The sequence below is a fragment of the Choloepus didactylus genome, chromosome 10 (assembly GCF_015220235.1).
Source record: "Choloepus didactylus isolate mChoDid1 chromosome 10, mChoDid1.pri, whole genome shotgun sequence".
NCBI classification, from domain to species: Eukaryota; Metazoa; Chordata; class Mammalia; order Pilosa; family Megalonychidae; genus Choloepus; species Choloepus didactylus.
This window is the reverse complement of record NC_051316.1, coordinates 123,220,542-123,237,482: the sequence shown is the minus strand read 5'-3', so window position 1 is coordinate 123,237,482 and position 16,941 is coordinate 123,220,542. Positions and strand designations below refer to the sequence as shown.

The 16,941-nt window shown below is 41.2% G+C and overlaps 1 protein-coding gene across 6 annotated transcripts in view; it reads left to right on the top strand.

Moving 5' to 3' along the window:
* The window catches only part of RNF20 (ring finger protein 20), a 75,385-nt gene that overhangs the window by 40,832 nt on the left and 17,612 nt on the right, over positions 1-16,941 (top strand). For 5 of the 6 annotated variants that reach the window (XM_037850687.1, XM_037850689.1, XM_037850688.1 and 2 more), the window contains 8 exons: positions 513-666; positions 7,237-7,404; positions 7,522-7,669; positions 7,826-8,008; positions 11,692-11,810; positions 13,911-14,057; positions 14,227-14,304; positions 14,509-14,628. In XM_037850687.1, coding sequence (XP_037706615.1) covers positions 513-666; positions 7,237-7,404; positions 7,522-7,669; positions 7,826-8,008; positions 11,692-11,810; positions 13,911-14,057; positions 14,227-14,304; positions 14,509-14,628 — 1,117 coding nt within the window. Of the gene's footprint in view, positions 1-512; positions 667-7,236; positions 7,405-7,521; positions 7,670-7,825; positions 8,009-11,691; positions 11,811-13,910; positions 14,058-14,226; positions 14,305-14,508; positions 14,629-16,941 lie in introns of those variants that run through there. The other variant, XM_037850692.1, reaches the window with a different exon arrangement.

Sequence of the window (16,941 nt, the reverse complement as noted above, 5' to 3'; positions counted from 1 at the left end):
AGTTATGTCATTCCTTTCTTAAGATAGGAAGTGTATGCTGTTTAGGAAAGAGGCTGGGAGATGATTAACTTAATCAGTGTTGATGACTTAGCAGACAACTCCCAGATCTCTTTTACCTTTGTGATTTTTTCAACATTATAGAATTAACTTTTTGTAGAATCAACCTATACTTTTTTGATTTTGGCATCTCAGGAGGTAAAAAGAAGGAAGTAATTAATTCCTGAAATTTATTCTTGGTCTCTTCCACCTTTGCCCATTGTCTTATTTCTTACCAGCATCCTATGTAGAACATAGTCATGAAACTTCAATTCTGACTCTTACTCCACAATTTACTACTTTCCCAAGAGGAATTTGGGGGTCATGTTGCTTGGTATGGAATTAATGGACCTAGGTTAAAGGATTGGCTGGAAAAATTACTAATTTTTACCTGATAAGTGGCCTCTTTTCAGGCATTTTATTGCCTCTCTCCTTACCAGTCTTAGCTCAGTTTGTGCCTTTTTTTCTCTTCCAAGAAAGTGGCCATTATCTTGTGCCAAGATGTCAGGAATTGGAAATAAAAGAGCAGCTGGAGAGCCTGGCACATCTATTCCTCCAGAGAAGAAGACAGCTGTTGAAGATTCAGGGACCACAGTGGAAACAATTAAGCTAGGGGGCGTCTCTTCAACGGTAGGTGGAAACAATGCTGCGAGTCTGCTTTCTTCTGTCTTTTGCATCCTGAAACTGAGAATTTCTGGAAGCCTTCTGGAGGAAGGGGAAGCTGTTTGAAAAGAAGAGGGAAATAAAACAGGCTCCGAAGTAGGTGAAATGATGTGATTGGTTCTGGAGAGGAGGTACATTGATATTTGAGCTTTGTTTTCACGGGTGTGCTTGTGTGCTTTTGAGATCCTGGTGTCGATAATACAGCACTGATTATAGATATTTAGCAGTAGAAAGCTGTATGTTCATTTCTTGTTCGCTAAAAAATTTATTGCTAAATGTTGAGAATCAGTATAGCCAAATAGTTGATCTCATCTCCACCACCTCTGGCTGCGTGACCTGTGTTAGCCTCTCCGTGCCTCTGTTTCCTTGTCTGTAAGATGTAATTACAGTACCTGCCTCTTTAGGTTGATGTGAAGATAAAATGAGAGTCCATGTAAAGGTTTAAAACTTCGCCTTTAGCACAGTAACCATTCTGTAAATGTGAGCTGTTAAGAATTACTACCGGGCTAGATAATATAAATATAATGTTGAATAAAATAGATATTATCGTTGCTTTTGTGGAATTGACCTTTTCAATAGAGTATTATATACCAAAAACTCAGTGTAATGTTATATATCCATTTGACATCAGAAACTCACTATAATAGGTTTTGATATAGATCAGGGTTCTGTACTTTGGAACTCAGCCATGGGGATATAGTGTTTAAATGCTTTACATTTGTATAGTTTACAAAACCACATCCTCAGGTTGATTTTTTTCCAGAGTCAGATAGAATAATAGGAACATTCAGAGTAAATTGATGACAAGATGCCATTTCTGAGACCATCCGTGGTTCAGCTATACCATCCTGCTGCCAGGAGATGATTTTGTCTTAGCATTGCCTTATATGTATCCCAAGGACATTTAGTCATTCCGTAAATAAAATTATTTATTGCACATTTGTTATTTGCCAGACACTGTGTTTTACAGTGAGGACAGTCCCTGGTCTTCCATTTGTAGTGTGGCACTGACAAGGGAACAGACCGTTAAGATAGAGTGGGTTATATGCTGATCATAGGATGCTGATAAGAAATAAGCACAAGTTCTAGGGGAAACATATAACATGTGTCCCAGTTTGAACTTTATCCAGGAAGCAGTGAGGAGCCACTGGAAGATCTTAAGCAGGGGAGGGACATTCTCTGATTTATGTTTGGAGAATAGATTGTAGAGGAGCAAGAGGTATAAGCAGGAGTCCAGTTAGAATTGTCCCCACTGCCCCATCCCCAAGGGATGTCCCAAGGGTAGGTAGCTGGGGCCACTATCTACTAATTCCTGCCCTGTTGGTTGATGAGTGCCCTTGGAAGCAATCACTTCTCTGCATGTCCTGGTTGCTGTGGTGAGCCAGGTGAAATTGTAGGACAGAAAACCAAGACTTCAAGGTGTGCTGGAAGTGGGAAGGCTGACTGTGGAGTAGAGCTGTCCACCACTTCTGTGCTGAAATCTGGGTGGCAAGGGGCACAAAAGTTTCTGCTACAGGAAGCCGTTGCTATGACCTTGATGAGGGATTGTGGGGCTTGGGCCATCATGGAGGTAGGGTTGACAGGATTTGCTGCTGGATTGGGTGAAATGGGTAAGAGAAAGGAGCTCAGGTTAGCTGAGGATTTTGGAAGTATGAAGTTTTCCACTTACTGAGCTAGGGAGGGGTATAAGGGAGCAGCTTTTTGGGAGGTGTGGAGGGTAAAGTCATGAGTTTGGATTTGGACATGTAAGTTTGAGATATTTATTGAGACTTTGAGTAAATAGGCAGTTGGATATAATAATCTGGAGTTTGGGAAGAGGTCTGGGCTAATGCTGTACATTTGGAAATCATCCTTTTGTAGATGGTATTTAAATCCATAACTCCAGAGGCTCTCCCCTAAGAGTGAGCATAGATGAAGAGGTCTGAGGACAAAGCCCTGTGGCACTGCAGCATTTTTATATCAAAAATATGAGAAGGAACTAACCAAAGAGAGGAAAAGAGGGGCCAAAGAGGTAGGAGGAAAACAAGAGAGAGTGGGGTTCCAGAAGCCAAAAGAATGAAATTTCAAAGAGTTGATCCAGTGCTGCTGATGGCTTGAGTAGGATGATGACTGCAATATGGCCACTAGACAGCAATGGAGAGTTCACTGGAGACTTTTTTTTTTAAATTCAGTTTTATTGAGATTTATTCACATACCATACAGTCATCCATGGTATACAAACAGCTGTTCACAGTACCATCATATAGTTGTGCATTCATCACCCCAGTCTATTTTTGAACATTTTCCTTACACCAGAAAGAATCAGAATAAGAATAAAAAATAAAAATAAAACAGAACACCCAAATCATCCCCTCTGTCCCACCCTATTTTTCATTTAGTTTCCCCATTTTTCTTCTCATCCATCCATACACTGGGTAAAGGGAGTAAGATCCACAAGGTTTCCACAATTGCACTGTCACCCCTTGTAATCTACATTATTATACAATTGTCTTCAAGAGTCAAGGCTACTGGGTTGGAGTTTGGTAGTTTTGGGTATTTACTTCCAGCTATTCCAATACATTAAAACCTAAAAAGTGTTATCTGTATAGTGCATAAGGATGTCCACAGAGTGACCTCTTGACACCATTTGAAATCTTTCTGCCACTGAAGCTTTATTTCGTTTCATTTTGCATCACCCTTTTGGTCAAGAAGATGTTCTCAATCCCACGATGCCGGGTCCAGACTCATCCCCGGGAGTCATATCCTGTGCTGCCAGGGAGATTTACACCCCTGGGAGTCAGGTCCCTCATAGGGGGGAGGGCAGTGAGTTTACCTACCAAGTTGGCTTAGCTAGAGAGAGAGGGCCACATCTGAGCAACAAAGAGGCAATCGGGGAGACTCTTAGGCACAATTATAATCAGTAACACGCTCTCCTTTACAGTAACATGCTTCATAGAGGCAAGCCCCAAGACAGAGGGCTCAGCACTGCTGGAGACTTTTAAAACTGTCTTGGTGGAGTGGTGGGGGTGGAAGCCTGATTGCAGCAAGCCTAAGAGCATATGAGAGGAGAGGAATTGGGGGGGGGGGTCGAGGCAAGGCTGTGGAGGCCTACTGCTGTAAAATAGAGCAAAGAGGATAGAGTATTGGTCAGAGGGGACTGTGGAGTGGAGGGGAGGTTTCTCTTGTTTGTTTTGTAAGGTAGGAGATATTGCAGCATGTCTGTCTGTTGATTGGAATGACTTGGTAGAGAAGCTAAAGTTGATAATACAGCAGGAAAAGGAGAAAGTCATGGGGTGATGTCCTTGAGTGGGTGAGAATGAGTGGAGTGGAATGTACAAGTGGAGGCGTTGGCCTTCACCAGAAGCAGGGACAGGTTGTACACAGCAGTGGGAAGGTTCAGATGCAGGTTGGTTGAAAGCTGTGATTGGGGGAGGTAGGTGTGGATTTTCTCTTCTGATAGTTACTTCTGTTTCTTTTCAGTGAAATCAGAAGCAAGACTCGTCTGAGAGTGAGGATGGGGGAGGAAGTTTTGGGGGTTGGAAGAGACAGGATAAGGTATGAAGTAGTCATCTTGAAGAGAGAATGGACTAGAAAGTTGTAGTAGGATTGCTGGGCAGTACTGAGGGCCCACATGAGGTTTGTAACGTGAGTCTACAGTGAGACCAATCAGCCTGGTGCTTCATTTTTGTCTAGTCACACTCAGCTACATAGGTGTCAGCCTTGGATGTTTCCAGGGCTCGGGCTTTTACCACGCAGGTATGGTGAGGGAGCAAGGAAGGAGATGAAAGTTTATAAAGGTGTGATTACAATAGCTGATCATGGAATTTAAGTTCGATAAAGAGGGAAGTGAGGAAATGAGAGGAATGAAGGAGAGAGGTGGTGGAACCACTAGATTGTGGTTCTGGAAGGGCTGAAGAATTTTTGGAGTCAGGAAACCTGAGAGTATGAGCTGGAAAAAATAGGTAGTAGTTGTGGAGAAGGAGGTGTTTGGAATTGAGCTGATAGAGAACTTGCAAGTACTGTTCAAAAAAAGAAAAACTGTGGGAGTTGGTGACTGACGGAGGTAGAGGAAGATCATTGAAGGGTGGTCAGTGGATTGATGATCCAAGATGTTGGATGTGGGAATTGAAACCAGTAAGAATATGGCAGGAGTAGTATTGGAGAGAGTGATGATAAACTAGGTGCTAAATCTTCAACAAATGTGGAGAAGCGACCTGGGCGTTTATAGATGACTGCAACAAGGCAGGGTGCCAGGTGGTATAGACCGGTGGTCTCAGCAGGGAAGCTGGGAGGCTTTAGAGAGGATGGTGGGCTAATGGTCAGAAGTGGCCATGGAAAACAGGCCCAGGGCTTCAAGAGGGTGGAGAGAAATCCATGCAGGTTCAGAGCAAGAAGGGGAAGACAATGTTCAGCGAAGAGGTTGAGGATATAGTTTATTAATAGTCTTACTAACTAGTGTAACCAGGAGACTCTGGACTGTTTTGGCATATCAAGAATGTTTTAACCAAAATGGAAGAGAGAAAACAAAAGTGAAACAAATTTGTGCCCTAATAAATGATTCTTACTTTAACATACCAGTTAATTTCTAGTAGGGTAAGCTTACTTGTAATTCCTACTTGTAAATTCCTTTGCCTGAGTTACTGTCCCCCACTTTTCCCTAGGTCACTCAGCTTCTTTAGATCTCAACTTAAATTTGATCCTGCAGAAGCCTTCCCAGCCCTTCTCCACCTTCCATTTTGTGGCATTTATCTCATTGTTTTGAATCTGCTTTTATAAATGCATGTTCTTTCCGCAGACTGGACTGTGGCCCAAGTACACATGTTGCCGTTATCTTGTTGACTCTTGTGTCCCCAGTGTTTAACACAGTGACATACAATTGGAGATCCCCACACAGTTGCTGCTTAATGAAGAAATAAGACAGAGAAAGAACAGATAGAAAAATAGGCAGAAAACCAGTGTGGTGGTGTTCCTGTGAGCCAAGAGAAGAAAGCATTTTGGGAGGAAAGGAGTGGTCACTAATGTCAGGTCTTGGACAGAAATTGAATAAGTTGAGGACATAAGATTAATATGGGCAATAGTGACTTCGAGAACCATTCCAATTGATTGATAGTAGCCAAGCACATTGCAGTGGCTTAAAGAGTGAATGGGATATTTAGATAGCTAAATTTCAAGAATTTGGGGTTTGGGGGGAGAAATAGAGCAGAGGGGAACATGGAAGGAAGGTTTTAAAAACTTTTTTTTTTTGGATTTTGTTTGTTTTTAGTTTTTAAAGCCAGAGGTTTAAATGCTTATGGGAAAGAGCTGGAGAGAGGCTAAAGAGGGGTATGGAATTACTGATGGAGTGAGGATTTTGAAGAAACAGCAGAAAACAGGATCATAAGCATAAGTATGTATCCCTAGGTTGGTAAGTTGTGTGAAGGGGTGAAGGAGATGGGAAGTTGAGGAACTTTCCACCTTATGACTTCTATTTTCTCTTTAAAACAGGATGCAAAGGCATCAGCTTAGTTGTGATTGAGCAGGGGCAAGCAGGGGTTGGTAGAGTTTCATACTACCTTTATGGAGATTGAGAGATAGCTGACTTGTTGAAGAAACGTTTCTGCAAATTATAAGATCTGTTCAGGTCAGGAATTAATTTTGTAAAGGCACCAGTGTTCCTGGTTTAATGATTTAGAAGATCTCAGCCTCCAGGGTATAGGAATGAAATAGTTAAAGATCTAGATTAATTAAGGTTGGGGTTTGTTCACAAGACAGAATAAAAGGACCAAGGGCAGAGATTTGAGGATGCCAATAGGCCCAGGTTTGAAGGAGTGCACTATGGAGTTACACAGTCGAGCTATGGAAGGAAGAGGAGACACCAGAGAACTGAAAGGGGAAAAGGAGAGAATTCCGAATGCTGGAGGTGTAAATGAGATCGTGTCTTGGGCATAAGGGCATGAGATACCTGGAAAGATACAGTTTTGTTCAGGGAATGGAAAGTTGGAATTTAAGATTTCAGAGATGGAGCAGTTCCAGGTAATGACGAAAGTCAAGGCATGGCTTTTGAAATGTGTGACTCAAGCACAGCGGAGGTGATAATCTTTGGAGGTAAGGAATTCAAGATACTGAGAGGCTAGAGGATTAGACGGTTTGTCCACACGCATATTGGAGTCACCAAGATGATGGCAGGGATAGGGAAGGAGTCAAATACCAAAGTCTTGAAGGAAGGACACCCATTACTTAGGAGATAGATGACAGTACTGATCTGGGTAGAGGGTAATCTGGCAGATGGTGGAGCCCTAAAGGAGCCCTGCTTTGTGGATGTACATGTGAATAGACTAGCGAGATGGGGGAGGTTGAAGCTCTAGTCTACTTGTGCATGTCATTCTTTCCTCATGTTATAGAATTTTTCATTTATCTCTTCTGCTCCTACTTCTTATTGAATTATTTTGTTTTTAAGATTTTTTTTTTAAATGAATAGCTTTATTTATAGGAAATAACTAATGAAATAAGTGATCTTATTTAACAGCTCATTTGTCCAATTTCTTTGTGGAGACTAATAAGATTGTTTTCCTGGGGCAGGAAGAATTAGATATTCGAACACTGCAAACCAAAAATCGCAAGCTGGCAGAAATGCTGGATCAGCGGCAGGCCATCGAAGACGAGCTCCGCGAGCACATCGAAAAGCTGGAACGACGACAGGCCACTGATGATGCCTCCCTATTGATCGTCAACCGGTACTGGAGTCAGGTAGCCGATGTGTTAACTTGCTCATGTTTTTATTTGAGCATTTTAGTTCTGTGTATTCTCTTCAGCTCCAAAGCTGTATCCTTTTGTTTTTTCATAATTGTACCTACGCGTCTCCAGTTTGATGAAAACATCAGGATCATCCTGAAGCGTTACGATCTGGAGCAGGGTTTGGGGGACCTCCTTACCGAAAGAAAAGCCCTCGTTGTGCCTGAACCAGAGCCAGATTCCGATAGCAATCAGGAACGTAAAGATGACCGAGAGAGAGGTGGGTGTTGGCGATGAATGCTGCCGCTGCCTGTGATCTGGGTGTTTGGAGTAGAGCTTTGCTTTGAGGCTCTCCATTTGAGGGAAATAAGTAGAGTTTGCTATTTCCAGTTTTATAATCCTGGGGGGCTTCTTTTTTTCCCCCCTGTGTCCTCAGGGGAAGGGCAAGAGCCAGCTTTCTCTTTCCTTGCTACTTTGGCCAGCAGTTCCAGTGAAGAGATGGAATCTCAGCTGCTGGAGCGCGTGGAGTCCTCCCGCCGAGCCGTGTCCCAGATAGTGACTGTCTATGATAAACTGCAAGAAAAAGTGGAGCTCTTATCCCGGAAGCTGAACAGTGGAGGTGAGGCAAGAACCTGGAGATGTGAAGGAGATGAGGCAGAGGGGGTCTGGACCAAGAACTCACCTTTATTTCTGTTTGTGAATTTGCAGCATGCAAAGCCTACATATTTATTTTCAGTTAAATTCCCTGGAATCCTAGTCTTCAGCAGCACCAGTAGTGTCGTTACTCTGGCGGGTTCGTTTAGGAGAGCTCCACATGGTGATTCATGCTGAGCCGCATGCTAATCCTGTAAGAAGACAAGGAAAGTTTTCATCAGCCCCTTTCTGATGCTGTTTATTAATTAAGCACTTTTACAAAGAGGAGAATTAATTTCATTATTTAAGAAAGAGCTGCTTTAGCTGATACTTGTATAGCATTGGCCTTGATTTATTAGGGAAAATAAATATTTTATTTTACATATTGGCAGTCATGTTTTTTAAAAAAATTTTCCTGTCTTTGTTCGACATCAAACTTTGACTTCGAAGAGTCAGTTTTTAATATTTTCACAAAAAGTTGGTTCGGGTGTTAGAGTTGTTGGTGATGTCTGTGTTAAAAAAATAACAAAATAGAAAATACTACATGGATGGAAAAATGTCTGTTTGAAATGAAAGTATTTTTTGACCCAATTGCATTACTCTTCTACACTAGTGCAGAAATTTATATTTGTCCCGTGTAGTAAGGTATTTGTTGCAAGAGGAAGGTGTCTAGGTTGCAGCTTCTGTAGTCATGTGTGGTGTAAAACTTTTGCTCAAAGGCAAATAAATGCCCTTGATTTCATGTTTTCAACAGTAATCGTGGTCTGTTTGCAGTGTCTTACTTTCTCTGGTTATCATTAAGATGTTTAACCTTTCACTTCTGAAAGAAATCAGCTGGATGTAATGGGGTTGAAACACTGGATGGGCAAATAAGAATTATTTTACTCAGTTATTTTGTTTCTAAGGAACCTTGGGCTAAATTATGAATAGATTAAAAGCTGCAGTATGTAAAGGGCATGTGAGAATTTGGTGGGCAAAGGTTTCTTTTGCTTTTGCATTAGTGTGTTTTGCATTTTATTATTGGACTAGAAGACACTTGTTTTCAAATGTACAAATCAGAAGTACATCAAAGTAGTCCATAAAATTCCTCCCATCTCACTTCTGAATGATAACCCTCATGAGCAGTTTGGGTCATATAGGTGAGTTCCCAGGTAGACAGTGTCTCCTGGTGCAGAGCCTTGGTTCTCTCATCTGTGTTTCTTCAGTTTCTAGCACTGTTATCTGGTGCTTAGGCAATGCTGAATGAATGATTATGAATCCTGCTGGTCACCTAAGGCAAACCAAACTGTACATTTTCTTTCTCTCTTGGCTTCCTTGAATGGTTTATGAGAAGATGTTGTTAAACCCCAGTAATGCAGAGAAAATGCCACATGCAGAGGTTATGTTGATGTGAAAGATGAATTTTGTAATGAGATCAAATACAGAAAGGAACTAAAATGAATCGTATATTAAACAGTAATTTAAAATTATTTTTGATGGCATGATTTTAAGGTAGGATTTAAGTTAAAAATTAAAAACATTTATTTCAAATAGCTAAGCTGTTATTTATAACAGAAGAGGCAACTGTTGATAAGGTGAACTTTCTAGGATGTGCTGGTGTATACAGTATAAATTGTAGCATCAACTATACATTTTTCTGAAGTTCATTTTTCTTCCATGTTTATTTGGTTCTCAATTCAAAAGAATTGCTTTATTCGGCTTAATTTATTAATTCACTTAACATTTGTTGAGCTTTTATTGTGTTTGAGGCCCTGTTCTCAGTGCTTACGATACTAAGAAGACTACAATTCAGTCCCTAATTCTTTTTTTTTTCTTTTTTTTAAATTTAATAGATTTCATTTTGAAATAAATTTGGTCTTACAGGAAGAGTTGCAAAAACAGTACAAACCCCATACATAGAACCCCATCATACCCCAACCCCCCTCCCCCGATACCCTGATCCACCAGCTTTAACATCCTGTCACAGCACCATTTCTTTCTTTCCCTCCCTCTCTCCCTCCCTATCATCCATCATCTATTGCTCTGTCCTCTGAACATATGAGAGCAAGCTGCACATATCTTTGAACAAACAATATAATTCACATATACCTTTCCCGTGGACAAGAACATTCTTTTATGCAATCTCATTAAGTGCAGCTAAGAAGTTCAAGAAATTCAACATTGATACAAAGCTTACGTTCTATATTTCCTTTTTTGTGTGTGTGTGTGTGTCCCATCTGTGTCCCTTTGAGCCTCCTCTCCTCCATCCTCAGATCCCATCCAAGATCATCCTTAGCATTTAATTGTCATCTATTTTGACTGTATTTTTTTTTTTTAATTGTGGAAACATATATATAGCCTAAATCTTCCCATTCCACCCCCTCCCTAGCATTCCGTTAGTGGAATTAATCACATTTAGAATGTTGCAATGTTATCACCTTCTGACCATCCATTTCTAGAAGTTTCCCTTCACCCCAAACAGAAACCCTACTCTCATTTCTTAACTCCCCATTGCCCCTTCCCCCACTTCTCGGAACCCCTACTCTACTTTTCATCTGTATGGTCATATTCTCTGATACTTTCTTTTTGTTTACCGTGGGGCTTAAATTTAACATCTTAAATCTATAACAATCTTGTTTTTCTTTGATACCAACTTAACTTTAATATGTCAGTCCCTAATTCTTAACTCAAGTTTTGCATCAGAATCACTTGAGGAGTTTTTTGAGCACATTGTTTTTTGGGCCCTGCCCAAGGAGATTGATTCAGTAGTTGTGGGACAGGTCCTAAGGAAGTATCTATTTTTAAAGTTCCGCAGGTGATTCTGGTTGCAAATCATAGGTGGAGACCCTTGACCAACCTGTTCTATATTCTGTTTCTAGTAGTGATGCCAAGGGGTAGTAGGAGAGACAACAGAATTTTTCTTCCTGATAACTGTCTCTAAAGGGCAGGTATATTTTCCCAGTTTCTGGTTACATTTCAGAATATTTGGATTCAAACTGTAGTATCTGTGATTCTAATTTTAAATGTATTAACTGTGTGTAATAAGTTCTATAGATTTGCCTACCTGCTTTGTAAGTACCAGTGTACCTTTCGTTTTTGGAGCTTCAGAAGTGCCCCTAGTATAGTATTCCAGATTATAAGTGATATTGCACTCTTGTCTTTTTACTTCATGATTTTATAGATGCTTATTTGAAGAAGGAAATTTCTGCTCCTTGCCCTCCCCTTCTTTCTCCCAACAGAGAGCTACTTCATGTTGGTGTCAGTTGATAGGAATTTGTGATAGCCTTCTAAAAATATAATTATATTGCTGTTTAGACAGACACTGAGGAACTTTAGAGATGCCTCTGTCTTGTCTACACTCTAACATGCAGTTTGAGGGGGATTGTGCCTTCTACAAATGAAGTTATGGAACCCCCATTTCTTTTCTAAGACATTTGGGCTTTAAAGAAGGGGATGGGAGACACACTCTGTGTCTGGCTTTACAGAGACGCAAGGTGGGCTCATTTCCTTAAGCAAGCCTTGTAACTGCTGCTGCTGCTGCTGTCACGTGGTGATAGTGGTGTCCGGCCTACTTCATGAAGTTCTGAAGAAAATGACACGAGATAACATGGGTTCTTGCTTTGGCGGGGTACACAGTTTCAAAATTTGACATTGTAGATGCTAAACTAAACTACAGCTCTTCTTCCTCAGATAACCTGATAGTAGAGGAAGCAGTCCAGGAGCTGAATTCCTTCCTCACTCAAGAGAACATGAGGCTGCAGGAACTGACAGACCTCCTTCAAGAGAAGCATCGCACTATGTCTCAGGAGGTACGCGACCAGAAAGGAGAGACGGCTGTTTCTAGAGGCCAGTGGCAGGCTTTGACTCAGAATGCCAAGTGCTCCGAGGTCACTTTTCTCTAGAAGGCATATGGGGCAGGGTGAAGCTACTGGCTCTGGAGAGTCAAAGTCTGAGGAAAAGTCAAGGGATGAAAACAACAGAATGTTTCCGCTTTCCTATGCCTCTGTCCAAGCAGACATTTTAGGATCTCTGTCTATAGGAAGAAATACCATCATATGGGGTTTTACAAACAGAACCAACTCCAAACCCTCAAATAACAAATTAACCCAGAAATAAAAGGCCATGTACAATGTTACTGAGGCCTGGGTTGGTAGAAATTCAGTAGAGTATGGGGCGGTAAGAACTACTGTATAGACGATGGCCTAGGAACTGGTAGGAAGTGGGTCTTCAGTCCAGGCTTGGGCATAGATGGTGCCGTGACCAAATCCAACCAAGCTCTAGGTATTCATTTATTTATTTATGTGCACAAAATGCCTGAGATAAAGTGATGGCAGGCCTTTTAAGACTTCTGACATTCCTGATAATCATTTTGATGTGGTTCACAGGCTACTCCGCTGAAATTTGACCTACCTTAGTTTGGCCACCCGACTCTCATGCTGACTAGTAAATTAGTAGTTGACATTTCCTTTATGGCCTAGCACTTAGGCACTTTGTGAATATTGTCTCTAGTGGTCAGCCCCCATTTTACTGCAGAGACACAGGCAAAGGGGGTGAGTGACTGAGCTAAGTGCACAGAGGCAGAAAGTGATTGAGCTGTGATTCGAACACAGTGCTGTTGAACTTCAAAGCCCATTCTCTTCACGGAACCCATGCTTTCTAGACTCCATGCCAAGGTCCGTGCTGGCTGATTGCATGAGAATCACATGGGAGTTTATTAGTACATTTGGCTTCTCATTGACCTTCAGAGGGGTGAGAGTATAGCAACACTTATAAATAAATGGGATATGTAAGAAAATAGAAAAACCTTCTGTCATGTTTTAAGACATAAATTAGTTACTACTTGGATGGAGAGGTCTTCCTTTTACAGCCCTTTCCTAAATCGCAGTTGGCATTACTAAGCCAGAGAGACACACAGGTCTCCTGGGCTGATTTCTAGTTGGCTCTTGTGGCTGGCTGCTGAGGCTGCCTGTCAACTGAAAACTCACCTTGGTCGTCCACTGGACACGTACGCGTGGCCCCTCCAACGTGGCCGTCTCAGGGTGGTTGGACTTCCCACGTGGTGGCTGGCGTCTCCCAGAGAACCAGCATCCCAGTGACACCAGGCAGACCCATGTGACCTCAGAAGTTAAAAAGTATCATTTCCACGGGGTCACTAAAGTCAACCCGGATTCAAGGGGAGGGGACAAGGCTCCATCTTGTGTTAGAAAGACCGTCAGAGAATATCAGGGCCATGTTTTAAAACCAACTCAAAGGGTATGTAGAGATTAATGTGACCATGTAATGGTTTTGTAATTAAAGGACTAAGTAGTTTTAGCTGGTGTATAGCTCATAACTAAGCAGACAAAACAGAGGTTTTAAAGTGTCTTTGTAGTACCTGATTCTAGATTGGTCTGTTGTCAGCTTGAAAAAGAGAATGGAAGTTTTTCTTCTGTTCTATGATTATCATTTGTGGGAAAATAGGGAATAGAAGATGTGGGTAAAGACAGGTGTCTTTTCTGAATGTATATTTGAACTTTTATCTTCTAAAATATTTGGTAAAATGAAAGAGTTTTCTTATGGCTCTTAAAAAGCCACAATTTTCTTATGATTTATCTAGGGAAATAGTGCTTTTCAGAGGTAGAAAAATGATCAACTCTAAAGTAGCTTCTTTCTTCTGTGAGGTTCTGGTAGACTTCTACAGTTTTCTTGATTGCAGCTGATCCAGAACTTTTAAAAGAACTTGTGATTTCATTTTTGTACTCTTGTGTTAGGAAAAGGGTGAAACATCCTCTCTTTAAATCTTCTCCATGATGATACACAAGCAAGGGTTGATTTTCTTAGGATTTAAGCTAGTGATACGTAAGGCGTTCCTGTTCTAACTGGGTCTTTTATTCACCATATTTTTCTGCATGCCTGTGTTTGGAATGTAGTTCTCCAAGTTGCAGAGTAAAGTGGAGATGGCCGAATCACGAGTGTGTGTTCTGGAGTCCATGATTGATGACTTACAGTGGGACATAGACAAAATTCGAAAGAGGGAACAACGACTCAACCGACACTTGGCAGAAGTCCTAGAACGGGCAAGTGCTGTTTTATTCATAGCTTGGAGACTGAGTCCTTTCAAGGAGTGTCCCCAGAAAGGATGAGCTTACGTGGTGGTGCTTGGGAACAAACCTGACTCCTTTGAAATTGCTTTGGTTGTAAGATTGAAATCCTAGGGTTTCACTAATGAAACTTTGTCTTCTATAGGTGAATTCGAAAGGTTATAAGGTGTATGGTGCTGGGAGCAGTCTCTACGGCGGCACAATCACTATCAATGCCCGGAAGGTAGGACCAGTGAGCCCCTCGGGAAATGTCTTTTCAGCTGGTGTCAGGAGTAGTGCCAGGTGCCTTGGGATTGTGTTCACAAATGGCACAGTGGGGTTTTTGTTGGAAGAGTGAATTGATAAAGATAGAAACTTAGAAAGGTTGTGCTCTAAGAAGAATTAGTTTTCCTTATTCTCCTTTCTCTATTTTCCTGCTTCTCTCCAGTTTGAGGAAATGAATGCAGAGCTTGAGGAGAACAAGGAGTTGGCTCAGAACCGTCACTGTGAGCTGGAGAAACTTCGGCAAGACTTTGAGGAAGTCACTACCCAAAATGAAAAGCTGAAGGTAGGAGAAACACATCTGAGGGGCAGTAAAATAAAACTTCTTTGCTGATCAACTCACGTACATACTTGAGAACCCCATAATTTATGTGGGAAGAGAAAAATAGAAGTTTTTTTGGTTTATCTTTTTGTTTACTCATGTATTTATTTATGATTTGTACCCTGCCTTCTTTCGAAAAGGATTTAAAGCCACCTGCAAAGATATATAGACTTGCTCAAGGTGCTCTAGTTTAGGGGTTGTTAAGAATAAGAGTAGGGTAAATTTAGATGAGGATCCAAAGTGGACTGAAAAAATGGGGCTTGTCTAAAAGATGTGTAAGCAGCGTGCCCACACCATGGTAGGGAAGGCCACTCAGATGTCAGTAGTCACCAAAGTTGGGCCACAGATCTGGCCCTGCAACTTCTAGCTGCCAAAACAGAGAGAGAAACATGATTGGTGATCCTGTTGGTTTTCAAACCTGTCCAGTAGGATTTTCTCTCCTTAGATCCTTGGGGGAATGTCTTCATCTCTGTTTCAAACAGAGCCACCTGTCTTTTATAATTTGATTTGTTTCTAATTAAATATGTGAATAAAGCTGTTTGAACTGAAAATATGAAAGACAACTAAGCCTGAGTTAAATCAATTAAAGTGTTTGAATAATTAAAGCAAACAGTTGCTTAGGAGAAGCATTCCTATGTCAGAAATATTTTTCTTTGTGACTGTTAAAGAGAACATGTTAATTACTGGAGTCTTCAACTAAGTTCTTTTAAAATAAGCATCTTGGCAAATTTTATAGGACTCTTCTAGTGCCTTTGGAACTAGATTGACAGCGTAATGCAAAAACACATGTCAATTAAAACAGTTCTGGGGGGAAGGATACAGTGCATCCACGTGCCACCTCTTGGGTGGTCTAATTTGATTTGGGGTAGATTTTATCTAATTAGAGAAATGGATGGATGTACTTCAGCTGGTCCTTCATAAAGATTGTTTCAGTCGTGCAGGACATTGGTGAGTTCCAGATTTAATTTCCTGTCTAGAATTTGGGGCACAGCTATTCTGTTTCATCAGTTAGTACTGAGCCATGTGCTGTCCACTAAGTGGGAATAAGGCTTGACATCCTCTTTTGAAAATTTAGGAGCCTAACAAAGAAATGTACCTCAAAGAAGGTCCATTCTACCTTTTCTTAGAAGTGGACTGAGTGCCGTCGAGGAGAGCCAAGATTGTCCTGATTTTAAATCTTTTCCAACTACATATGAATAGGCAATTGAGGCATCAAAATATTCATTCCACCACTGTGCAACTTTTGTGGTCCATACGCAGCAGCATCAGCATCATCTGAGAGCTGTTAGAAATGCAGTATCTTGGGCCCTGTAGACCGAGAATCTGCATTTTAACCAGAACCTCAGGAGATCTGTATGTACATTAAAATTTGAATCATTGGTTTATTACATCATACAGTAGCTGCATCAGTTTTAGCCTGTAAAATGTTTAAATCAGGCCTAACCACAAATGGGTCATAAAATCATTGCATTAGTTTACTAGGTCTGCTGTAGCAAAATTACCACAAACTAGGTGGCTTAAAGCAACAGAAATTTATCCGCTCACAGTTGAGGAGGCCAGGAGTGTGGAATCAGGATGTTGACAGGGCCATGTTCCCTCTGAAGGCTTGAGGGGAGAGTCCTTCCTTGCCTTTTCCAGCTTCTGGTGGTTGCCAGCAACCCTTGATGTCTTTGGTTTGTAGTTGCGTCACTCCAGTCCCACATGGCCTTTTTCCTGTACATCTGTGACTCTTCCAAATTTCCTTCTAATAAGGACACAGTTATTGGATTCGGACCCACCCTACTTCAGTATGACCTCATCTTAATTGATCACATCTTCAAAGACCCTATTTCCAAATAAGGTCACATTCATTCACAGGTTCTAGGGGTTAGGACTTCAGCACATTTTTCTGGGAGACAAAATTCAATCCGCAACGAAATATCTCAGCTATACAACCGGTTGAACATCTATCTTTGTGCTGGAGAACGCAGTTTTGGAGTGCACTCGCTAAGAAAATCCTGTTGAAAGATTAGCAGACTGTGATAACTGAATGAATTAACTTGCTGTGGGATTTTTAGCTTTGGAATTATAGCTACTTCACATTTGGAAGAATTAAATATTCAAGTCCTTTGTTTTGGTCAATTTAGAGAGCAGGGTCAGTTCTCTGTAAAATCATTCTTGGATATTGGGGAATTTGTTTTTCAGTTACAAGAGGATCACTCAGGAAATGGTGGAGCTAAGAATCAAAACCAGTGCTCTGACTCCAAACCCTTGTTCCTTGTACTCTATCAGCATCAT